Source organism: Falco peregrinus, chromosome 2 (genome assembly GCF_023634155.1).
Source record: "Falco peregrinus isolate bFalPer1 chromosome 2, bFalPer1.pri, whole genome shotgun sequence".
Taxonomy (NCBI): domain Eukaryota; kingdom Metazoa; phylum Chordata; class Aves; order Falconiformes; family Falconidae; genus Falco; species Falco peregrinus.
The window spans coordinates 67464094-67490794 of record NC_073722.1 but is presented as its reverse complement, the minus strand read 5'-3'; the positions used below and the strand labels follow the sequence as shown (position 1 = coordinate 67490794).

Below are 26701 nucleotides of genomic sequence, written 5' to 3'. Positions count from 1 at the left end.
TTACAGTAAACACGCTCCAGCCAGAGGAATTTTCTTCAGAGTCCTTTGATCTACCATAGATTTTCTTTTCACTTTTTAAAGTTACTCTCTAAACCTTCAAGTCCCAAACCCTCCATCTTAATTACCCAAGATACACTTACATTTTTAAAGATAAATAGTTTATAGACATAAAGTGTTGTTACACCTCTTAACATCACATTTTCATTATCTGCACATCTAATATTTTGGCAGTATGCTTTCAAGACCTAAAAATACAGAGCACTGCGCAGAAATACGGTGCAAGTTTACAAAGCTGTGCTGTCCTAGAAACACAAACAGCTGAAAAATTCCTGACCTAGCCAGAAGACGAGATAAGAGGAAGATGTGCCTTCCACAGACTCCATCAGACTCTTGCTCTCCCTCTGTTTTCCCTTGACATATGAGGCAAATACCAGGGTGGATTTGGCCTGACACAGCTGGACACCAGCCACAGAGAACATGAGCCCACAGAGTGAGTTTTAAAAGCATCCCTGCTTCTATCTCCCCCTCACTGCCCCACCCCTTGAATTCACATAGGACCAGACCCCAGCAGCTGACCTTGCCACAGGAGAAAATACTTGAATTCTTCTCCCTCGTGGAATCTTTGCAGTTGTTCCAACTATTGTAGTCATTCTGTATTAATGTTCCCTGCTGATGCCCTTACTTGCACCAGTGAACTCCACGTAAAAATCAGGTACGGATCAGAATCCACAGTGGGAAGTGCCTAACTCCTTGCGACATGGGCAGGTACAAAAACCACGCTAGTGAGGTGGAAAAATCAGTGCCAATATTCCTAAAAAATGTTTTCCTTTACTATTGCCCTCAGTTGACAGAACTACAAAAATGCAAGTTTTAATCCCATTCAGCAGCAACTGATTCTGTGGGAAGTTCATTTTAAAAGGCTTCGATCTACCCAAGCCTATGAAGGAAAAGCCTGACGACATAACCAGTGAGTTAACTAGAGACAAAACCAGAACTCTAAACTCTCACTATGAAATGAAAAAAAATCTCATTATTTCAAAGTCCATCTTGCAGAGGACTGCAATGCTTGTTTTTTGTATGTTTGGTGTTTAGGACTATCATGACCTTACTGTGCATCTACGCTGAACTCCTTCCTGATCTAAATTGTTTTCATTTCACTGGGGGGAAAAAAAATCACACTGGCTATCATTTTCCCATATTTTCCTTTAACAAAACTGACTTTGGGCACAGACGTGAAAACACGTTACCAAGTCTTCTCTGGTGCTGGTGAACTACGGTAAGTATTTGATGCTTATTCTGCCATGGCAATTTTGGGGTAAAACTAAACTTTAGTGTAAAACTGTAAAATCAGAGAAGGAGCTTTGTGCTACCATATTTTACCCTTTTGTAACCGTGTTCAGACAAGCACATGCTTAGTTACTACAATTCAGTTGCCAGCAGATAATTGAAAGCACAATAATGCCCTTTTGCCTGTGTCCTCCAAAGCCTACTCTATTAATAAAATTATTTGAGAACATTATTTACTGTCTTACAATGGGAAGGAACAAGAAAAAAGTACGGGAAAGCAGCCTTAGTCCCATGATATAGCTTTTTCCTATGGCAACTGAATACCTTTAAAAGCACGTTTTCAAAAATTAACAAAACAGTCATTTAAGAGCATTTATGTTAATCTCACTCTTTTAAAAGCACACAGAACTCATCCTCTTCAGCCCAAGTGTCTGAAAGGCTGTAAGGTATTGATATTCTTCCTAATGACTAAATGATTGCAAGTAAGGGCACAATTTTCACAAATGTTTTAGACTAAAAAATGGTTTTAGTTTTCCCAACTCCCTGAAAGGTTGAAATGATGAACACTTTTGTTCCCACTTACAACTCTTTGAAAACATTTTCTTTGAGGAGGTGGATGTGACTACTGGCAATGGGCACTCCCTGTGCCTCTCCCCTGCTTTGAGCTCCCGTACCAGCATATCCCACCTGCTGATCTCTCCGGTCGCACGGCTCTGCTGTTGAACTGGACTGGTGAACAATGCTGCTAAAACAGTCTCTCCTGTGCCTTTTTTTTAATTATTATTTTATTTTATTTTAATGACATGATTTCATTGCTCTTAGTCACATTGAGGAAAACGAAGACTGGGGAAGGCAGGCATCTTTCCAGCCAGCCACAGCACTACAGAGCTCAAACAGCAGCACTGTGCTCCGAGCAGCTACTCGGCTCTGCGGAGCCATTGAAAAGGCATTTAAGACACTGGTTTGCATCTCTCTGCTGGATCTTGCTTCAAATACAGTTCCTTTACAGGGCAACAGAAAATCCTAAGGCTGACTCAAAAGCTTGGAAATACACTTAGGCTATGGTCAAGAACGCAGCAATAACTGTACCAACACTGTATTACGTTATACATGCTTGTTACATATTCTCTCTACATAAGCCACTCCTCTGAATAACAGAATTGAGTGCCTCGAAAACACACTAATACAAATCATTACCATCTCTGCAAGGGCATGAGAACACCAAGAATTTAACAAGCCCCAACAGCAAAAGCTTCCTTCTGAAGGCTTGCTGCCCAGCCACTACTCAGCCTCTCCCCCTGCCCATCTCCCAGCTGGGAGGGAAAACAGATGGGTCTTGTGGCTCACCCACAGAGTCCTCCCTTGCCCTCCTTGAAGGTGATGGAGTCTCATTCAGGGTGGCACCCAAGCCACAGTGTTTGTTAAAAAAAAAGGTAAGAAATGGGGGAGATGAGGAATAACATCCGTTTTTTTCAGTGTGGTGCTCGCCCTAAAAGCTGGTGGTCAGTAGCACTACAAGTGTTTTATAACGGCCTACTCTAGCTCTCAGTACCATGTGTGTGAGCAAAAGTTGTGCTGATCTCTGCAGTTTTTATCACTCTTTTTGGCAGAGACTTTTCTTTGCGTAAGTTCACACATACTTTGAGGTTTGGGTTCAGTCCTATCAAAATCACAAAGCAAAACTGCAGACAATTCCCTTTCCATCTCTGAAAAAGACCCCCATCACTGAACCAAACACACAAGCCCTGCTTTTCAGACTTTTCTACTGTATCTGATCCAGATGTCTCCCTAGCAAGCTTTTCAATGCAAATCATTTGAGTTTTCAGTTGGGACCGAAACCCTCCCAGGCCAGCTCAGAGTGATTTAAAAATTGTGCAAATATTTTACATGGCTCTAAGAAATAATATATCATTTGTGCAGGTTTATATACCCATAAGCATATGCGTACATGCCTGGGTGGTTATTAGTTTCCCATGTGATAAATTCTGGGGAGGAAAATGAGGTATATTAAAGTGACAGCTTGCTCTGTGGTTTTCAAGTGAGGGCAGATACTGTGCTCCTTGCATCAGTCTTTTTTTTCTCCTCGACAATAAATCCCTCAATGTGGGGCCGCTCCCTTCAGCCCTCCCCTCTCGTCGGCAGATTTCCTCCTTGAAACTCACCTGGCTCCCAAAACCATTTCTTTGTCCTTTTTACTGACAAAACTGGAAAGTAAACCAGGCTTAACTTATTTCCTTCCCCCTCCAGGGACCTCATCAAGCATATCCAAACAGTGACATCTCTGCAGGGCTCCAGATCAATAGACACTGTCATCTGGTGATTTTAATCACATTAACACCACAGCAGAGTAAAATCCATCTGATTCTCCCTTGCTAAAGTGGCAAGATCAACAGTTCTGCCAATTCCTGCGACTACTACTCGGAAGGCTTATTTATATGTGTGGATAAAAATCAATCTACCACAGCTACCGCCTTCCAGTCCCTCCTGACGGAGCCTGAATTCCCTCTCCAGGAAATGCAATTTGATCCCCCAGACCTGCCTTATTTATGACTGGGATTAGCTATATTCAGACAATCCTGAGGAGCAGAGTACAAAAATAATCTATAAAGCAAAGCCCCATGAGCTAGTGGAAGAACCTGCACCACTTATAAAGCATAGCAGAAAAACAAATGCCAGAGCTAGATTCCTACAAGTAGTCTTTGCAACAGAGGAGAAGATAATTGGTGGAGGTAGGAAGGGTTATACCTGCATGGAGAGTCTTACACAAAGCACTTGGTCACTATTCCAGGCCCACTGGGTTTTGGTAGAAATAAACAAGGAGCAGAGGTCAAGCTGCAGGGCAGCTGCACTCAATCATTACCCTAGGAACATGCAAGAATAGCCTAAGTTGCTTACAGGGATGCCCGTGTAAACATACACTGCTGAAAAACATGTAACTGTTTTCTTCCAACAAATGAAAAAAAAAATTTCAGCTCTACCTACAAAGAGTCAGTTACAAGCTAATCAATAGTAATTACCTATCATCTGGTCTTGCCCTCCTCAAGGAGCTATTACCTGATGCTCCTCCCTGATTATCTGGCACATGGACCATAGGAACTTGCAGGAACAGTATTTCTTGATGAAAGCTGTTACTTCTCAAGCAATAACTCACTCTTCCATCACTAAATAATAACTGGCCTTTTGCTGCAGCTGAAGATCCTTGGCACCCTGTGAAGACTGTATATTCAATGAGGTGTTTTTCTGTCAAGAAACATTTCCTAATTCTTAGATATTTGTTTCAGCAAGTTTGGACTGTGTCAAAATGACTAAAGATGAAAAAAATCAATTTTCAACTTAAACCCTGTGTTTGGTATGAAATCTCGTAAGAATTAAGGAATCTATCTCAGGTTCTCTAATGTAGCCCATGAGGATTCATAAGCACTGTGTACCTCCTGAGCAATCCTTAATGAATGCTTCAGGGGCATTTGCACTTGTTCCTGTGCCGTTATTGAAATTATTCTCAGTATCCCGTATTATCTCAAGAAAATTTTAGAACAACTGTAATATTGCAGTGATTTAAATGATAATCCACAAAAAGTGGCATACCTATTTCTGCAGGATAAATTAAAGATACTTACAGGATCAAATGTATCAAGTTGGTATAGTAACTGTCATGTAAAGCATCAAAATGTATGTATTCAGGAGTTTGAAATTATCCCAGGCAAATAAAGCCAAAAACTAATTAAGTAAAAGATTTAGCAGAGAATCAAGCCAACCAATGGAGCTAGCCATCACTAAAGCTGTAAAACAGGCAGATAACAAAGTAAGCAAAATCTAAGAGACAGAAAAAGACTAGTATTTGACAGAATAAAGAAGGCTTAAAGAAGCTAAAAGTTATAATACAGCTGTAATGAGCTGCTCAGCTCCACAAATTTAATGGCAATTACAGGCATGGAACCATTGATCTTCCTTTTTCACTCTGTCTTCCTCAGGGCAGTACTCCTGCAAGTATCTAGAGAAGTTCAGATCTCAGGGATTTGCCTACAGTTAGTAAACAATAAATATATTTGATATATTCAGCCACCTAGGGAAGATGCTGAATGGTACAGGCACAAGGAAGGATGCACATTTGTTTAGAAGAAGTTAAACTCGTCGCAGAACAGTGACTTTGATAAACCATGGCTCGACACCCGTATGCAACCCTGCGTGTGAACACTGCTCGGTTTGGCAGTGTTTATTAACACGCTTGTCCGCAGACGCAGTGTTGGATGTGACAGGTCATGCAAGTTAACACCTCTCAGTGTTTTGTTCCCACTGTCTCCATCAAGCACAAGCTGTTAAGGACTTATGCAGATGAAAATACATGGAGATTTCTGTTCCCCAGGGATTTCTGCACAGGGAGGACCTTTTACCAGGCACATGAACCAAGTACCGAGGCTGAGTAAAACGCAGAAGTGCCGCCACAGGGGTGCAGATGGGAGGCTTTATTTCTTTTGGATGAATTATCTACTTTCTCCTGAGCACAGTTCCCTTCTTAAGCCACCACAGATGTTCTTTATTCCTCTAAATATACTTTTCAGTATGCTCCCCATTTAAAATGGAAAGGAAAAGTCTCACTCGCAGGGGACCCTGCTTTGAATATGACATTCATGCAGAGCGGTGGCCTGCCAGGGCTCCCGTGGGCTGGGACAGGGTGATCTCATGAGGAAGGGATAATTCAAAGTGACAAACTGAGTGTCAACACCCTCACTGGTTGTAAGAGTGGGGAGAGAACAGAGGCAACGTAAGTGCAACAGCTGCTTTCCAAATAAATGTATTGAATTCACTTTGCTAAGATGTTTGGTTTTCCAGCAACTAAGACAAATGAGCGAACAGACAAAAAAAAAAAAAAAAAAAGGGAGTTTTTAAAGAAAGCAGGCCCAGTTTAGTACTGAAAAAGAGATTTTCATAGGAATTCTTAGCCAGTCCTATCCATACCTCCTGTAAAGTAGCATCAGCCAGGTCTTACAGTGAATCCCTGGTCTACTGTTCATTAGGCTTGATTAGGTGAAAACAGTAAAACCAGTTTACATGCAAAATTACTTTGATGGACACAACAGAGTCCCCAGCAGTATCAACAGAGTGAATGAAGAGGTGAGATTTCAGCAGAGGATGGGCTCTGCATTTTGTCACGTGGCACCAATTACAATTCTGGGAATAAAGGTATTTGTCACGGGATGCTCTTCTTACCTAAAGTAAGGTACGTATTGGAGATGCATTTTCTTGACAGTACATGTTTACTGCTCTTAGTCCATATATTTTTATCACCTCTACACTGTTTTTTAATGCCAGCTAGCATTTGTTTCGCAATGCATGAATTCACTCTACCTAGCATTATTTGTAATTCCCTACTGGGATTATGTTTCAGCTTACAGAAAAGAAATTTTTCTTCTTAAACTGTTAAGTCTCATCCAAGGGATCTTTGTCTTCTCTCCAATTAGCCTGAATTCCTACTGTTCACCCAACTTTCAACTTCTTCTCCAAAATGGTAATCAAAAAGATGTTTCCAATATCTGTTATATAAGAAAATCAGGTACATACATGAAGATGAACATGATCCAACAGAAATAAATTGTTATGTAGGTATATATTAAGCATTTTACTCATTTGGGTTCTAAGAAATGTCCTACTGAGAATATGCATTCATGCTTTACTAATACAGGGAACGTTTCACATGGAATTCACTTGCTTTCAAATTTATGAGAGAAGATCATTAATTCACCTTAAATGCTGCTTATTAATTTTAATGTTATTTGGCAAATATTACCCTTTTCAGTAATTCATTTTCTCTTTGAATGCACTGTCAGGACCTTTATAAAATTTCAAGAGTATTTTAAGAGTTCGATGGGTTGCTCAGCAACACATGAAATTAAGTTGTGTTGTAATCTCCACGGCAAGCATCTGTGAGTGGCATCTTTTGAGACAGAATATAACTTTGAATCATTTTTCATCAATTTTCCTACTTATAGGCACGATAACTAGAATGTATTTCAGTCACAAATCCAAGCAACTGAAATCCTTTCTTTAAACTTATGTTTTAGTCTTTTCCATCCAGTTCAGCTCAGTCCTGAGTTCCTCACGTACAGACGTGTTTCAGACCGCCTTGTCAGGAGCTCTCTGCAGAACGAGCGCAAACCCTTCTATAAAATGCTGCTGTGCCTGCAGTAACAAATCAATTACACCAGTCTCATAAAAGCAAAGTGAGTCTCCTTCCAGTGAGACATTTTGGTTTTGTCTTTCAAATGTAAGACCTGCTGCTGTTGGAACACTTTGCTTTTGAGGCTCTGGTTGGCTTTATGGCAGGCAGTTAGTGACCTTTCAACTACATTTGATAACATTTCTACCACTCTGAGAGAAAGTGTTTTCCAGGAAGAAGACATTTGGAAACCCTGTATTGACATCCACTGATTTCCACCACTGCTATAAAGCATAGCTGAATTTGGATTAGAATCTAAGTGATCCCAGGTGATGACAATAGCGTTATGGTTGGTGGTTTGGCTAGTCAAAGAGAAATTCCTCCTCTCACTGCACCAGCCATGGTCAGGTTTAGCCTCTGCCTACAAATGATTGCATCACATTGGATGTTTCAGCTTCTTCATCTCCTGCACTGACATGACAGTATTCCCTAGGGAAAACAACCTTTTACTATTACTAGTTAGTACCTTGACCATGAGATTTCTGTTGGCATCTCCTTAAGGATGGAGACAAAGTGAAAATGGTGCCACGCTGCTGTCTTGTGTGAAGACAAGGTGATCAAATACATGTTTAAGCTCCTTGTACCCATACACAGACTACAGCCTATAAAAGGAACTACATAAATCCAGCTGAGATATAATGAAAACATGAATTAATGACTTCATACCCTTCTGTGAGAGTCCTGGTCTCAGCTTTGCTGATTCCTAGAGATGCCAGCATGACGCATTTGATATACTCCAAGTAAAAATTCAATGAATGATCCTAACTTTATGTTCAAAGTGGCATGAATAAAACTGGCAACTCATATTCAATGTGTTTTTGCAGATTTTTAACCTCAGGAAATATTCAGAAATACAGGGTTGACTGTGTAGGTGGATCTGCAACAGTTTTCTTGGGGTCTTACGAGACTGAAAAATGAACTTTCGTGTCAGCTTGCTAACAGCGGGTTCCTGTTAGACATGGAGAAGCACAGAGCTGCTCGCCCAGGACCTCAGTACATAACCGGGCTGGGTGAAAACACTTAATTAAAGGGTACAAAACAAAACAAAACAAAAGACTGAAAACATTTCAGACAATAATAAATCTTGAGTGCTTGAAACAAGTCAACAAACCTGCTATGGAAAAAAAAAAACAAAACACCAACACAACCACCCAAGGAAAATATCCCAAACTAATTTCTCAGCAAAACATTTCAGAAGATCATGTTTTCAGTGGTTTCCAAGTGAAAAGCAAGATTTACTGTCATTGCTTCTACAAAAGTTTTCGCTGAGAAGTGGTAACCTTATTCCAGAGACAAAATGTTCAAAACCAGTCGATGCTTCCAAAGGGAAATAAAGCTGCTTTTCTGCCTCAGAAATCCCGCTGGCTGCCAGTGTTGACACAAAACTCACTCTTTACTGAGCTCCTGAATGATCAGCAAGCTCAGTAGGGTGGTGTAGCTGTTTTGTTTATTTATAAGCATGGCAAGTTTCCTGCTGTAGCTGCTACCACATTTAAATGATCTTGGCAAGAGTGAGGCATATGGGGTATATTCTGAAGAAGGACCATGTCATTGCCTGGCAGGCAATTTCCTTTTTTTTTTTTTTTAGGCCCAAAACACATCTTTCCAGCCTCCACTAAATGCTATTATTTCTGAGGATATCTGAAACAGGTAAAATGGTAGAAGTGCTAGAAGGGAGACAAACAAGGGCTCTAGAAAAAAAACCTCACACTGACTTTGAGGCAGAATACTGAGGGCTCTCTGGGCAGGTTTTTCTTCCTCAGTACAACCACTGATGGCAGACAAATACATTACTTAGAATTTCTGCAAGGTATCACAGAAGTCATAGCATTTTAGCATCCCAGAAAGTTACAAGTTAAGGAGCATTTTCCTGGATCCATAGTAAGTCTACAGGCAGAACACTGGCATCTAAACCTATCTGAATCGACCTTCAGAGGAAGCAGAAACGTCTTTCAAGCCAAACATATGTAAATGAAACACCTAGATTTGTGAGGAGCCAGCAAAAAATATCCAAGTTACTTGGAAAAGTTACAGCATTCAAAGTCTAGCACGGCTTGCTAAGGGAGTCAATGAGGCTGGAAGTGACTGATGGCCCTACAAAGGACAGTGGTGGTGCAACACCAGGAACTGGATGTCCCAATTAATAGTTTTTATAAGAAGTCTTCATCTCAGGTTTTAATGAATATTCTGCATTTTCTCTGTTTTCCAGGCAAGAAGTCAAAGCTTTTTATGTTTGGGTTAGTTTTGTATGGGATTCCATGTTACTATGGAAGCTACAGAGGTTTCATGCTCTGTTTTACTGCAAACATTTTGGGCCTTTTCCCCTTCTCCACTCTTCTGCCTACTATTCAATGCCTCAGAAAAGCAACACTTTCTAAGCATAGTCACATAATTTTCATCATCAGCTGGTCCCACTAGCAAATCCAGCAGCTTAAATGCTCAGTGCTTCTGTGTAGTCCAAACATCTCACACCCCAGTTCATCCCTCCCCTTTCCACCCTGCCGCCTCATTTCCCAACATGCAGAGGAAAGGGTGAGTCCTGCAGCGCTTGGGCAACGCTTGTCCCTGAATGGTCCTATCTGAGCTGATGGAGGAAGCAAACCCTGCAGTCGTGAATCCCTCTCAGACTGTGCCCTTCTGGCCACTGCTGCTCATCTGCACAAGCAGAGCTCACCTCAAAGTGCCTGCACTGTGGTTTCTTTGGCAGGTTCATCCTGGCAACCTGTAGCTTCAGAAACATGAAGTCCGTATTTTAGATTTCACTCAGCATCACTCAGCAGCTCATGCTGGCCACGAGTTAGCCATTTCATATGATTATGATGAGAAACTCCAATTAGCAAGCGATGAACGTGTTGATTTCAAAGTCCATCTAGACAGCACTTTCACAGTGTAGTGTATATACATGCTTTTCATTGATCGGTGCATCCCTTATGATTTTGGGAGGAAATTAGTGAAATTGCTTAAAAGCCCCACACTGTGAATGTCAGCCACAGACGCATCTTGAAATAACAAGATTTTAAAATTCATCCCAGACACATTCTGCAAAGGACAGTTCTGAAATCATGCTTTTCCCCCTCAGACTGGGAATTAAACTAGAAATGCTTTGTGCAAGTCAGCTCATTTCTAGTGTCTACATTCAATAAGAAAATGTAATTGGAATATGCATTTTGGGTTCCTGCTGGCTACAAATCACTTTACAAGCTGATCCACAAATGACATGCCACCTAGTAACCAATTCAACAGCTGTTAAAATTCAGCCGTTTCTAGAACAAATGATGACAATTGCTTACAGGACCCTAACAGCAAAATTATGTTAGACACAGCCAGAAGTACAGCACCAAATACAACCAGATGACAATTATAAATTTTCACAGTGTCAGAACTTGCTCTCAAAGTTACACAGACTGCTCAAAGTTTTGTCTGCAGCAGGGTATTTTTTTAAAGGTATTGATGGACTATTAAAATCAAGCCAATGTAGATTTCTTTTTTAGCATGTCCTAGCTGGATGAGAGAACTTAGAAATACAAGTTATTTTACTTTGCTAGAGTTTTAGAGAATATCAATGTGTTAGAACAATTTTGGAGGAAAAAAGGAAAAGCCACAAAAGAAAGCAAACTTCTCTATTCCTCCTTATTTCACTCTGTAGAAACTCGCAGCTCAAACTACTCCACCCTTGGAAAAATGAAAAATCATGCACCATTCACAGCTGCTCAGTAAGCAAACCTGTTTTATGTACTTGTGAACTAAAATAATCAGTAATTATTATATTGACAGTAGAAAAAGATACAGGTATCAGTGTTTGATAATGACCTGCAACTGATTTCTATGCTGTTGAGTGAACCATAACTTACACTCCCAATAGGTACTGAAATGAAGGATAAACCTCAGGTCTTCTGTGTACTGTTATTAGGAAATTGTTCCAAAAGTTTGTGTGTTTGTGAGGGCTATTTTTATAAGCATTTGTTCACTCATTTGTTCATCTACAGACTCATTAAAAATTAGCATATTAACCAGAAAAAATGCAATTCAGGTTGGTCAGTGTTACACCTGACTTCAGCACCTATAAGGACACTGAACCTGACTTTCTCCATACTCGATGACAGATAGAGTCAACACGCAGCTAGAGAGATGTGCATCGCTAAAAAATAGCCTTCCCTATGGAGCCATGCCTTTACTATGTTCACAAGCTCTTTGCAATGGAATAACCAGAAGGCAGATTCTGATTTCGGTTACAGCGGCCTAACTTACCTGTCATCAAAGCAGTGACTAGGTTTACCTCACTGTAATGGAGATCAGTCTTGAATAAATATTCCAGATATACACCCGTAATAATGTAATACTAACCAGTAAGTGAGAGCAAGACTAACATCTCAATGTGTGTATTTCCATTTGTAGCTTGCACCATAAATTTATTGCAATGATAAGCACCTTTGTTCTTCAAGAGGGGTATGGATTTCTCTCCTCTTCAAACGCCGTATGATCTGGCAAGTCAAAGGGTATCATTTCAATGGTGAGGAGTAGATCACGACATAACCCTGAACAACAGAACTAAAGAAATGCCATTTCTGGGTGAGTTTGTTATCGCATTAGCGGTGCTGTTGTATATGAAGAACCCCAAACGCTATTCATGGACTACTGTCAAAGGCAGCTGGATGAAGAAATGCCTACCTGAAGACGGCGAGGCTCAGGGACCAGAGCACAAGTGGTTTCCTCAGTTCAAATTTTGCTCGCTTGTTCATTAGGTGCCGACCACCGAATATAAAGGCAGCATACAGAGCTGAAAATAGGAATGATTTCTTCCTGCAAAACAAAACCAAAAAACACCTGTCAATTATTTAACTAGTATTAGATACACAACAGAGTCATCTGGACATAACTGCTAAGGGCTTGCGCGTTTCCCTGAAAGGAAACTCTTCTGAAGCCACTCCTGCAGCCCAGCTGAGATCATTACTGTACAAACCTACATGCCCGCACATTGGGCCAGGGCCAGGTGCAGACAAAACCGACCCCAGGGAAGTTCTGAAAGAGGAGATCCAAATTTGGCTTCCATTTTTCCCCAGCTTCTGAAGACTGAACTTCTGTGACAAACAGAATAGATACTGCAGAGCCCAGACACACTTCTGCAAGCACAACATGGTTGATACTTAAACCAGCTGATCACATTTGGTGGCTCATTCATCTTTTTCACATCAATTTTTGTCTCCTGCAGGCTCCTTGCTACCTGGCTATTTATTTTCCCATTGTTTCCTCCAAGAAGACACTTACAGACCTTGAACACTGCAACAAAACATGAAGAGCCTCATGAAAAGTGAAGAACCTGCCAGGAGCGGTCAATAGCCCCATTAAGCAACAACCATGCTGGGTGGCATCACCTGCTCCACAAGCCCTGCCTGTGAGTGCCAGGTCAGGAAATCCAGAGAATTTGCTGAAAGGCCAAGCAGGGTTCTGCTAAGGAACTGCAATGATACTCTTAGAATTGCAAGTTTTGTTTCTAAAGCTGCCTGATAGCAGTCCAGCTTACCAATAATCAGCAAACATTTGAACTCTGCTACTACAACTCATTGTAAATCAACCATTAGAGATCAAAACCGGATTCCTTCCCACACAGCACAATATTACACTCACCAAGACGTAATGGTGTACAGGATTAATGGTGGCCTAACTGTGATGGGTGTGTATTTAGGAACAGATTTTACTCTACAAAACCTGTAATTATATTCACAAATATCAGTGGGCTATAGCTTTGCACCAAGAGGTGCTGGTTCCTTTTGGACCCCAAAAAAGACAAACACTCTCAAGAAAGGTAACTACTTCATTAATATTCCAGAAAAGGTGGCAGCAAGCTACCAGATCTTAGGTTCCTTCTGACACTGGGATCCTGAGATGATGCAGCATCAGACAGTCCTGCCATCAGGGCACAGCACGCCACCCAGGCTTCCCATCAGGGGCAAGGTTCACCCACATTGTGGTCTTTTAGAGTTTTCATAGCATTTTCAACTGGATGCTTACATGAAGGTATGTTCCTTCACCTCAGGATGTGCTTGTGGTGTCACTGCTGGTGCCAAGTAGATGCCACCCCCAGGCTCTTCCATTACAATTAGCCGGCTGAGGGTACCCGTGGCAAGGTATGTGGGCAGCACAGGATGGTCCTGAAGGCCAAGCACTACTGGCAGCACGTACAGCACAGCCACAGCACGTGCCTGTGCCTGCTCAAGGCAACTGGTACGTGGATCACAAGCTCCTCCATGGACAAGGGTCTTCCCAAAAGGTCCACAAAACCTAAGAAAAGCTGTAGCAGCACATCTGATTGGAAGTATACAGAAAGCACATGCAGCCTTCACTGGAGAGAAATTAGTTTGGTAAGTTTGAAGGCTAAGTGAAAGCAAAGTCCAAAGAGACAGAGGCATATCTGTATGCGTGCAGTAGCACGCCATTTTCTGCTCACTTGGAAACTCCTCTGTTCCTATTGACATGTTTATAGCTCTGTGTTGCAAAACACAGGTAACTAACTGCATGAAAATCCGACTGGTGTTCTGCACCGAGAAGAGAGGACCCAGTGCCTGCAGTCCTCTGGGTGACCTTTAGCATCTGCACTGGCAACAAGCCCCAGGAACACCAAGATGACCACAGAGCCAGCACCCTCTCACCTTGTGCATTGAGATGGTCTAACTGCCATGGCAATGTTTATCACCAACAGGTTTTGAAAACCACAAAGCTTCGCCCTTTTTTCTTCTCATAATAAATAAAAAAGCATTCATTTTCACTTCTATAGTCTTGAATTCCACAGTCAGGGAAGGGGCAGAATTACCACATTTGATAGCACGATTGCAGTTTAGCATGACTGGAGGTCATTAAATATTTGTTAACCAGTCTGGGTAGTGATGAACCACCTCAAACTTGCTCATACCAAACCGCCTAACTGTTGAGACAAGATTTATGGGACAGGAGGAGACTCTCAGTCAGGTTGGACTACACTCCCGTCTCCTTCCCTCTGCAGCCTCTTCAGCAGCAGCATGCAGAGCAACGCAGGTGAGGAAGGCAGAGGGAGTGTGATGGGCTGTACCACAGTCTGCAGTGCTGTCCTGGCTGCCCCAGGGCATGGGGAGAGACGCCCGCTCTGCATGCTTCTGCCCCTCCAATCACACAAAATCCTGGGCCTCCAGTGCTCAGCGCAGAGAGCCAGCAATGCACACAAGGTACAGAGGGAGATATGCATACACACGTACGGCCACTCGAGCCAGGTCACTTGCAGGGGCCCCACAGAGGGACCCCGCAGCCCCACACCTGTGCAAACCCCCCACCTCACAGCACTGTGGTGGAAGTCCCTCAGACCAGAGGCAGGAAAGGTCTGTCTTGCACCGGTCCACGCATGGAGCTTCAAAGCAACCAAGAGCAGTGCAGGATGACATCCTGGTGCAGGGGAAAATCCTGCAACACAGTGCTGCCATGCAGCTGCCAACAGGACACAGGCCATGCAGGCTGGTACGGGGGGAAGTCAGAGTGTAAGAGCAATAGCTAGAAAGACTTCGCGGGAAGGCAGGCAGGCAGCAGCTCAGTTCTGGATCAAACACAGCCAAGACTTCAAAGTAACGGTTCAACTTCAGTTCCAATTCAAGAAAAAAAGACCAGTTTGAATGAGTTAGCAGCTCAGGTCTCTGCTCTGTTTGACTTCGTTCTTCCTGGACAGGATATATAAAGCAACATTTCACAAAATCATAGAACCATAGAATCATTTAGGTTGGAAAACACCTTTAAGATCACCAAGTCCAACCATTTTGTTTTGCTTATTACTGAAACTATTTTCTGTGAGTTCAGTCAAGTCTATTGAGGTCAATCGTTACATTACACTAATTAGAACAGATAAATTTTAGGTCAGTTTTAATGGCTTTGTAATGAGTTCAGCATTATTTGCAGTGACGGTGAATGGTATTCCTGCAAAATATGGCTTTGTATTGGCGGTGGCAGACATGATAAGATTTGATTGCACGCATGATATGAACTGCAAAAAGCAGCTGTAAGCAGTTTCAGACCAGGAGGGACTCAGTAGTATTATATCCTGTCAGAGGTAAGCACAACACTGAGTAACAATTACGTTGATTTCAAAATAATCTCTCTGTTTTGACACCTGCTGACAACTTCTGGTAACTTTTTGCATCCAAAGGACTTCGAATTTTCCCCTCTTTGCAGCATAATAATGGTTAAAAAGACCAGGTAGTTCAGGTGATACAGTTACAAAGGGGTTGCAGAAGTATGTACTCTAAAGGTGATCTGTTTAACTGCATTAGACTGGCATTAACCAGCTTCCTACCAGTGTTTTTATGATGGATTTGCCTGAAAGGTTCATGACTACAGCCTGGTTCCTGGGCTGGTGACACAAATCGATGGCAATCTGACAGCATTCAATTACATTTGATATGGTTTCAGCCAACAGAGGCCAATATCAAACAAGCATTTTTAAAGACAGAGTCTTGGAGTTTTTCTGGAGCACCGTAACGTTTCATTACTATTATCTGAAGAGAAACTAAATAGAGCAGAATGATGACAAAAAAATTAACCTTGAAACTAAAAAAATATTAAAAATCCCCCAAAGTAATTCAGTAGCAGACTCACATCCAATAACTTCAGCGTTAGCACATTCATATGTTTGTCTTCAATTCTGTTCTGCAGCGTAACACAGTAGACATAAAGACAGGGTTGCCAAATCCTCCACATTTTTCTGGCATTTCTGTTTCTCACAGTTGTCTCCCACCCTCCTACATTTTCAGACTTCAGGGACTAAGTACTATCTCTACTGAATACAACTCCATGTTTCCCTGTCGAAGATTGCCAGCTCCTTCCACTAAAAGGGAGGCAGAGGAATTTTCTAGAGAACCTCTAAAATGCTCTGCTCAGGCTGGGGGTTACTACAAGAAAAGAAGGCAAAAGTTTGAGGCTACAAGCTCAAGATGTGAGGCAGATCTTCCAGGATGCTAGCACAGAGGTGGCTGTGCTGTGAGGCAAGGGGACAGGCAGAAGTAGCTGACACGATGGGAGAAACAGAAGAGAAAGGATGACTGGTAAGCATGACAGCAAATGAGGGGAGCTGGCAGCCAAGAGATGGATGTGAAGCTGGGACAGCATGGAAGGGCAGGAGGCTTGAAGTCCTTCCTCTGCTGAAGCCCCTGGAGGGATGCTGCTTGTACACGTGGGCACACCAGCAGGCTCAGGCTGCCCACGCTGAACACAGAGCTTTGGTCACTTTCCTGCAAAAATGCTGCAGCAGGGACAGATGGATTTTTCATCCCCTGGACCACAGACTGTGGGTTCTGCTTGTCCCTCTGCACTGTGTAAACCATAGGCAGGCGATGTGTTTTATCAAGGATGGATGGTATGGGCACTGACGCGTTTTTTAGTAGCTGAAATCCTTTATTAGGTCTCCCCTATAGCAGAGGAATGGAGACAGGAAAGAAGAAAATGAAAAGAAGTGTAACTGAGAAGAGGGAGGCAGAAACTAGGCCTGATAAAGGAAGACAGAGGAAATCCACCCCACCAGGAACAAAGCTTCTCCTCAGGAAAGCCCCCTCAGGCACCAAGGGGAGACAGGGAGAGACCAACCATCCAGCCTCAGGCAGGAAAACACAACACAGAAAGGGGCAGCAAATAATCCAAAGAGGAAAGCAATGGTAAACAGACAGCTAAGGAATAAGAAATCCTGACTCCCCCAGAAGTATGTTATTTATAAAATACTGAAAGTATAAGAATTACCACAGTATTCTAAAATAAGGGGTCGGAGCTTAAGGGTAAGCCTGATGCACAGCACTGCAAGGCATCCCGGCATCTCTGATGCAAAGTGAAACAGCCCTGAATATTGCAGTGCCGCTGAAGGAGGTGGTTTCAGCCTAGATGCACGGTTGTAATTTTTTCTCCTGAAAATAGCAGCCTGAGTCATTATTGTAAGTTCTCTGATGTTAATGTGTAAATGGAAATAGATATAGATATGTGCTATAAAATTTTAAGTTTCCATAGGATCTTGTTTAATCACTATGGAAAACCCTCACAGAAACGCACAAAGGGCAACCTTATCATAGATCTTTTTAACTATCTTCTATCATGTAATACAGGATTATCCTCATAAGAGCATTCAGGAGGGAGTACGAAAATGAAGCAGTGTTAGCCCCCTCTATCTACATTCTATAGGGTTTAAAAAACTTCTTCTTTATCAAGATGTATTTACTTTGCACAGGCAAAGCTCATTCTTGAATTCCTCACCACTTCATATGCTGCAAAGGGAGCATAACAGGTAAAAAAACAACACTGTGGTTGCCAGAGCAGAGTGCTTCTGGCAAGTAAACAGGTAATTTCAGGCTCCCGATGTTTTTCTTTTGGTCTTCTTCATCACCATTTTATTGACTTTAAAAAAAAATAGATTTTATTGGGGAAAAAGGAAAAAAAAAAAAAAGAATCCTCAGTAAGATGGAAGATATGGGACTTTTTCTTACTGGTTCCTCCCGGCTTTCAACAGAAAACAACAACCACTTGTGTTCATAATTGAAACTCCTACCTCCTACCTTGAGAGTCTAATTAAAGTGCTTTAACCTGGACCAGTGCAAATCATGCAGCACACCCATGTCCACAGCTCACAAACAGTAGCTGTTAGCCTTGGCAAAGTTACTTTTTCTCTGGTGCTTATTTAAAAATCGCACATTCTGTATGTATAAAAAAGGGTGTGAAAACACTTCTCAGTCTCTCAGTGTTTCTACCTCAGGAATACTGTCAAAGCAAACCTTTCTCTCTCTCTCTCTCTCTCTCTCTCTCTCCCCAGATATAATTTTGACAGAACCAGCAAGAAGAGATCCAACGTGTGGATATGCCAGTTCTGCATATGAAAATATAACCTGTACTCCTGGCTTTGATTTGAGTTTCTGCAGCTGCCTCCCATTGACCATACCAGCCTTAATAACAGAGACAAGGACATGCAGAAGAGGAAGACCTGCTGATACACACACTCCAACGCAGTCTGATTTATTCCTATAGCTCAATATCCTTTGACATTTATATTTAGAGCAGCAACGATGACAGTCACACACACGAGTAGGTGACTCACTGATGATGGTCTTTGACGTAACAGGCTATCAGGGAGTAAACAGGGATGTATCTCATACCAATCACCTGATCCCTTGATTTCTAAAACCTGCCTCTCAAAAGAGCATTTCAGCCTCCTCGTGACAGGTACCATCGGATATGCAGGTCTGTGCTCCCCACTTGGCTGGGGCAGCTCCCCAGGCATCCCTCTACCTGCTGGGAGCAAGGGAAGAAAAGTCAGGGCCCTGGGAACACATCCCAGCCAGGCACTGCTATTCCCCCACAACAGCCCTTTTTCTGGGATCCTGTTCCCATCACCCAATTCATGTCATCACTGACAGACAGTACCTGTATCATCAGCCCAACTCATTATCCCATGGAAACGAAGGAAACGCAGCACTGGGAAGCTGCCAGAGGGACTGCTGTGGGAACTGTCCCAAGCCCAACTTGGCCAAAAAGGATGGAGGAGGAGAAGGACTTGTGTGTGCACTCCTTGATCCATGAGTGCTAACAGCTGAGCCAAAGCACAGCCTGAAGCCCAGGTCCCCCATTTCCCAGGTCAGAGCCAGAAGGGTGAAAGCTACAGGGCCAGTAACCTTCAAAGAGTAGAGCAACTATATTTTTGCAGTGTATCGCCAGGTCACAGCCTGCTGTGGTCCAGCTGGAGATCTAACTGGAGATAGCCCCAGTTCCTCACCAGGCTCCCTGGGAAGCAAGGGGCTGTGCCCACCTGAGCCTCTCCCCACATGGCATTCAATGCAGCAAAGTGCTCCCAGGTCATGCCAATGGTAAGGCAGGCAACAGCCCTAAAATTACCCAGAGGAGAAACAAGGGTGCGGCAGTGTGGAGACATGAGGGAAGGTGGCTCATGTCCTGCACCTCCCTGGTCGTTGCATTTGTTTTGTTGAAACATGTTTGCTGGTAGTTTGTCATACTCATGCTTGTAGAATATATGTGTTACAGTATTAGCCATTAAATAAAATGTGTGCAGTTAGGGACAAAAACAGCAGCAGCAAACTTTTCTCGCACTCCCTTTGCAGTGGGAAAATGTAAGAGGAATGTAACGGTGAGAAAATGATTCAGGGACAATTTATTTTTTTTTTTCAGATAGAAGATGCAAACTCAGCTCTGAAGTATATGAAGTCCCTTTTTCTTTATAATTCTCATATAGGCTTAATGGAACAAACCATAAACCCCGAAAAACCCATAAGTTACAATCCCAAATATAAGCAACGTCACAAGAGAAAACTACCACTCAAATGGAAAGAGCTTCAGAAAAACACCAAAAGAACCTCCAAAACCTTCAGGTTTGAAATCAGCTTGCCCATAATTTTGTTATCACTGAAGGCAAATCAGCTTCATCTCTGGCTCGACTCCAGATTTCCTCCACTTTTAAATTTAATGGAGACCCACTGAGTGGAGACGGCAGGTGACAGTGTGCCCACAGTGACAACAGCCATCCCCGAGTTTCCACCTCACACAGAGAGCAGTGGAAGTTGCAGCCCGATGGGCCAGATTGCTGGGGTGGGCTCCACTGGAAGCCTGCATCACCCAGTCTCCAAGGCCTCCACTCCTCCCCAGGGATGGGCCAGCATCTGACCTCATTTTTCCTGACGCTGGTTGTAAGTAACAACCATTTTTGCACAACACCCCCCCACCCCACCCCCCACCCCCCGCCAAGATTTATGTCACCAGAGCCAAGAATTGCATCTAGCCCCAGGAAAGTCACAGGAGCCTACTAGCAAAATTATGACCATCCCTGTCCCTGTTAATAGTCTTCATAGCAGGTCACTCCAGTCAGAGAAACTCCTTCTTTACTGGAAGCCTCTGCTAAATCTACCTGTATCACCCTGACAACAGACCTAGTTCTTAATAGCAGGACTTGGGGTTATAACAGGTGACAAAGTAGGATGTCCCAGTGTCCCCTTGGACAGACCATGGTTTTCTCCAGGCTTTGCTGGGGCTTTCAGGCAGTCGGTGGGGAGATGGCAGAGAGCAGGGAAGCCAATGTAGGTCACAGGCACTGCAGTTCTGATGAAAGGCTACAGTACTTTCACTTTTAATTTTATCAAGGTACATTTAAACCTCCGGCCTCCACAGTAAAACCTGGAGCTACTAAACACAACTGAAACTGAACTTGGGGTCTACTAACCTACATCTCTCCCAGTTGAAGTCATTCTGTTTCTTCTACCCATGTCTCTCCTGAAAGCGGTTAACGAAGATGCAAGTGGAGGGATGTCATATAGACATAGCATGAAAGTAACCAGATCTCCACATTGCCTTACTCAATTGACCTGCTTTATCTGATCAAACCAATCAATGATTATGACATGTAATAAGTTTACACTTAAAGGAGTACATCAACATAAGGCCTTCAGATCCAGGAAGATCCCTGAAGCAACTCACAAATGTTATTTATTTAGACAAGTGCCACTTTCTTTCACTGCTTTGGGGATAGGTATTTTATTTAACAGGACACAACACAACACTATGAGTAAATCAATAAATACTTACTAAACCTACCTTTGCCCCTGTGTCTGCAGGAAAGCCTATGCACCACAGTGGCATGGTCAGGTCTCTACCATTGCAAATACAGCTTGTGAACATCTTGGAAATAATGTCTATTGGATCTCAAAAAATGTTTAAGTAGAAAAAAAAGCAGTCATTCAAAATGAAAATGGAAAATGCAGGCATCACAAGCAAGTTGTTTTTCTATCTATCCACCCTAAAAGACATAGCAGCAGACACTGCTCCCTTACAGCCTTCTGCAATATGATCTCATAAAATGATGTTGCTACAACTGCCAGTAGATTGCAAGACACAAACAAACAAAAATCGTTCTGATTTTCCTGAGAGCATTCCCAGCCAAAAAAGACATGCAAGATTCTCCCATGGAGCAGAGCACAACCTTAGCAACAGCGCAACCAAAAGTCATGTACAAATAAGCCCTTACAGCTAGGGCTTCGTGATCACCTTATGGAAAAGGATCACTTCGTAACTCTTCCAGCATAATTTAATGCTTTCTAGCACTGAAAGAAACCAAACTAGGGGATGCCTGAAAAGCATAATAAATTAGAGCACACACTTACCACCCTTCTCTTCCCCATCTAAAGGCCTAAAACCATATAGACAGATGAGAGCAAGCCAGTAATGCCATTCTGTGGGCTAGGTTTGATCAAAAAGGAGATACTGGTACCAGTGACATTGCAGTAATGAAACCGCACAACAAAATGTCTTGTTTTCAAACCCTCTAAATGCTCACATGCCCTGTGGAAGAGAATGGAGTGAATGGAGTTCATAAAAAATAGACATTCTGGTAGAGAAGAAAATGAAAGAATATTTTCCAGCATCCCTTAGTGAAGAAAAATCAGGTCATCTAGAGAACAAATGTCTGTTCTGACTGGTCCCACAGTACTTTTTGATACATGATGTCAAGGACTGCTTAATGTATCTAATAAAATCTTCAAGGACATCTGACCTTTGTCTAGTGCTGAGAGATCAGTGACAAAGGATGCTAATGGAAACACTGCAGCAAACTTGGACCTAACTCTTGACTGATGGGGAAGTAGCAAAATCCAGATAAAATATGGGGCAATGTTGCCATGATCTTTACAACCGCTTCTCTAAAACATAAAGCCCTGCCAAATAGCCACTTTCCTTCTTAATCAACTGGGAAGCTGGTCAGGACAAGTACAAAGGTGTTAGAGCAGTGCTCAAAACTTGCAACAGGGAACAATTTGGAGTAGCTAGGAGGCAGGTTTACATGCTGCTACCTCCTTACAACATGATGCTTTGCAGCTTGCCCAACACGTTCACCAGCAGAGAAGGTAGCTCCGTGCATTAGCTGGATTATAACTGGCATTTTCATGAACTAAACCTCACCACTCTACCTAAGAATTTTATGCTTTTCATTCCCAACAGAGACTTCAGTCCCCAGACTAATCTGCTAATAAATTTCCCGGTACCTTCAATCCGTCACAATTCCCATGTTGTTGACCATGACCTATAGCTTCTTCGTCAAATCCAGAATTGCTCCACTTGAAATCAGTCAAGCCAGCACCTTTAAAGGAGGCCCTTTCAAGGATAAAGGAAGAGGCAAACTGGCCTGAATCAAACTAAACACTGTGAGAAATACTGTGAGCAACAAACCAATAGAAGTAATTTCCTAATTACTGTCAGAGTTTTCAGGATCTGATGTGGACAAAATTTAAGAGGCGGGATGACATTCCTAAACCTGTAGTGGAAATGAAGATGGGACGCAGAAACACAGCAAACCCTGTACATCACCAGCACCCACTCCTCAATTAAATATCACAGCCTGGTTGATTTCGGGGCCTTTCCTGCTGACATCCCCCTGCAGTACTGAACCAGCCTTAAACAATCGGAACAAACCAGCAGGAGTGGCACAAGGCAGAACAAAGTACACGGCATTAATGTAGCTTATCTCTATCCTGTCAGCAATACGTTGGTGACAGTTTGTTCTGGCTTTCCACCTCTGCCCGCAGCTTCACGCACCCTCGTCTCCCTTGAGAGGTGGCAAGAGCCGCCAGCGCTCCCCAACTGAAGAGTCTGGGTCTTTCTCTTTGCTTCCAGCCACCAGGGCTTGGTTAACTGCACCCTGCCCTTAGCCGCCCCCTCACCTAATTAGATGGGATACTAAACTGCTTAGCAGTATTTCACTTTCCATCGTGGTATAAAGAGCCCAGGTTACTAAAGGATTAGCAAGTGTAACACTAAAGTGTTATATATACACAGAGCTGCCTGTCCTAGTCTCTGCCAAGTACTGGTCACAGGGAACCTATAAAAGATAGGATACAACCAAGAGCAAAGAAACCACGGACAAACAAGGCGATGAATCTGGCCTATGGTGGAAGTGGCTGCATATGTGACACTGAGAAGGAAAAGGAGCATTACCAGGAGTGAGCACTGACATTCAGCTGTTCTGTACAGGCAGACAAATGGAGCAAAGCAAGGGCATAAATCTGAGTATGTTTTTAAACAATTCAAATACAACAACAGTCAGAATTTAATGGCCATGGTCATTAAGGGGCAAAAGGGAGAACCAGATTACTGTAAATTAACAGGAAAGCCTGTCAGCATGTCAGCGATACTATTCCAGATTTTTTTTAAACAGAAAGTAACTTTCCATGAAGGTTGAGAGATTAAATAAGTGATCTGACCTTTGTTTTTTCCCAAAGGTCACATAACCAAAATTTGTTTTACATCTCCAAACATATTCCTTTCGCTATTATTTTTCTTAATTGGATTGTCCACCACTGATTACATCTGTAACTTGTGATTTTATTTTGCTCAGACTTCTCTCCATGGCAGTTTGCTAGCCTATGGCTGGCCTATAAAGAGGCAAAAAGAGGCAAAAAAAAAAAAAAATCTGTTCCAGTAAAAAGCCAGGCTACTCCTAAACTAATTTCCGTATAACACAGCTAGTACAGTAGAATACCCTCTATTCTCATTACCCTTCATGTTCTCGCCACTTTTCTTTCATGTGGCTGTTGAAATAGCACCAATAAATCTGCCTCATGCATCTGCCCACTGTCTCTGCCACGTTAGGACCAGATGTCCTAACCACACATGAACCCCTTTACATCAGTATCTCATTCAAGGATGCTCTGTTGCTGTTTCTTCTTTCATTTGCAAAGGGAATACAAGGGTCCCTTGGCACCTGCGTGTAGGATCTGGTAGGCCACAGAGAGAGGGAAGAAAGTGATCTTCCCAAAGACACAAAATTCCCAGGGTATGCCCCGACATACTCCAGCACTTTGCAGTGCTCCCACCAGTCTGTGCCAGCAGCTGAACCCAAAAACCACACAGGCACCGGTCACCCTTGCTGACCTTGCGCCTGGTGACCCTATCACACAATTCACACACACTGAGACTGGGCATCTTAACTGGCATCGCGCTAAACCAGCACAATCCAAGCACTACCGCAGTTTCCACGGGCTGGGCACTCCAGTTTCCCTGCGTGCGTTAAGTACACATTAACAATAGCTTGCTTTTACAAGCCTCTCTCCTTGGGAAAGGTAAATGCTATCTCTTTGAGGTTGGTAACGATCAACGCAACTGCGTACTTGCCACCCAGCTAACCTAAGTGCCCAGAGAAACTGCAACACTGCGTATTCAACAAGTTTTTCCACTTTCATGACACCCTAAAGCAAATGGCAGTTTGCTAATGTTTACTGCTTTTGGTTTTGGTGGGTTTTTTTCCTTTAGCTGTAGTCTGCTTTGAGATTCATGAGTGTAAGCACACTACAAATGCATAGCACAGACTTTCACAATTACTCAGCATCTGGACCGAGATTTCACTCCAGCATGTTTCCCAAAAGGCAGCCAGTGCTTGGAATTCAAAACACCAAAGGCAAAGAATGTACTCATGTTTTAGGGACCTATGCCAGTGATTCCCTTCCTGCACCATTGCAAGGCTTCTTCTACTTCATTTTAGTTTCTCTGGCTCACTGGGACTCCAGCCTACTGAAAACAAAAATATTGTAGAGACCTTGACCTGCACCAACAGTGACTGACAAACACAGACACGTGCCCCTGTGCTCTCCGGCATCCTGGCTGCGGTGCTGCTGTGTTGGGGCCAACCCGTACCTGCGCTGAGAGCAAGCAGTCATGGTCTTGGGCACGACCTCCGCTTTGCTGCTTTGGGGCTCTGAGCTGCTATCCCCACATGGTCAGCACAGTGCAGGGGTGCACCCACTCACATGGAAATTTCCAGCACAGCCCTTCATTTTGCTCCTTCTCACTAGCCTGAATCACTGAGGTGACTGCATGTGTAGAGGGATGAATGGCAGAGAAAAGTCTCTGATGAAAAATACTCAGGTCCTCTGCCTCTTACTGAGAAGGCGCAAAGTCCATGTTCAAATTGCCTTTTGGTTCAGCAGTTTCAGCCCGCTGGCAGCGCAGTATCCTGCTGGTCCAGAGCACCTCTTGAGTGGGCAGAGCCCAGCGTGCTGCCCCGGTGCCCCGACCAGCAATCCCAGCAGTGCTCCTGCCTCCCTCACCCGAGCAATCATGACAGGTTGGACCAAGCAAAAACACATTCAGTTTTGTGATTCATTGCAAATTATTTGTTTTCAGCTTATAGTTAATGTTTTAGTCCCTCTAGCTACCCAGTGTATCAGCAAAAAAAGTCGGCACCTCCCTGCAATGTTTAGCAATCTCAGATGACACAGGTGACTTGTTCAAAGACGTATCACACCTGCAGATGTTTGTTCTTTTGGGGACTGAATTCTTATAAATACAGCTTTGAACTTCTCATCCACATTTCTGAAGAATGCTGGATCTGTGCTATAGCTGCCACTCCACCCATCCTGCCCCACCCCTGGCAGCTTTTGCCCTAAATAAAACAAGGGTGTTACACAGCTACAACCCAAATGATGGACCTAACTACACTTCAGCCACGACAGTACCAGTCCTTATTACTTAAATCAGTTTGTGCTTCTTTTGTCTTCTGTCTGTGTGCTTAGTTTGTGGTGATATGTACCAAACTCCCTATAGCACTGTAACACATTTTATTTCAGTCTCAGATGTCCTCTTGTTTGCTTGGACGGTGGAAAGAACAAATCCCACTTCTACTTCCCACTCACTCCTGTTATAATACCAATACTACCAATAAAAACCAAATAATACTACTACGGATAATACACTAAGTGAACCTGGTAAATATATTAAAGATAATTAAAGAAAATGGGTTGACTCACAGAACAGGTAAGTACATGAGAATGTGGCCCCATGTAATTGAAACTTAACCCAACAGCACTGCTACATTTGCATTCACAGAAAGTCCATAAACTTTGAGTAAAACTATACTCAAATGATTTGGCTAAATCTGGTGCTCACTGCCTGTGCTAGCCTGACACCTTTCTGGGAAGGCTCAAGAAAATGAATTGGTTCTATCAGATCTCCTAAAACCCACAGATGACAGGAGGTGTTAATAAGCAAGAGTTTGGGAGCTCCTTGGGACCAAGAAGAAGCTGCTAATGATGGGCTTATCTGAATTTAGTGGCTGCAGTTATCCAATACAGCAATGCAGAAATGCTCTCAGGCAGCTGCTTCTTTCTCACCGTGCTACGCTGAACCATTTTAAACCATGGAGTGGGTTAAACCGTAGGGGTGGCA

At 42.9% G+C, this 26701-nt stretch overlaps 1 protein-coding gene across 3 annotated transcripts in view; it reads right to left on the bottom strand.

Moving 5' to 3' along the window:
• ELOVL6 (ELOVL fatty acid elongase 6) overlaps positions 1-26701 on the bottom strand; it is an 81431-nt gene that overhangs the window by 18348 nt on the left and 36382 nt on the right. For all 3 annotated transcript variants that reach the window (XM_055797012.1, XM_055797011.1, XM_027787716.2), the window contains one exon: positions 12170-12301. In XM_055797012.1, coding sequence (XP_055652987.1) covers positions 12170-12301 — 132 coding nt within the window. The remainder of the gene's footprint in view (positions 1-12169; positions 12302-26701) is intronic.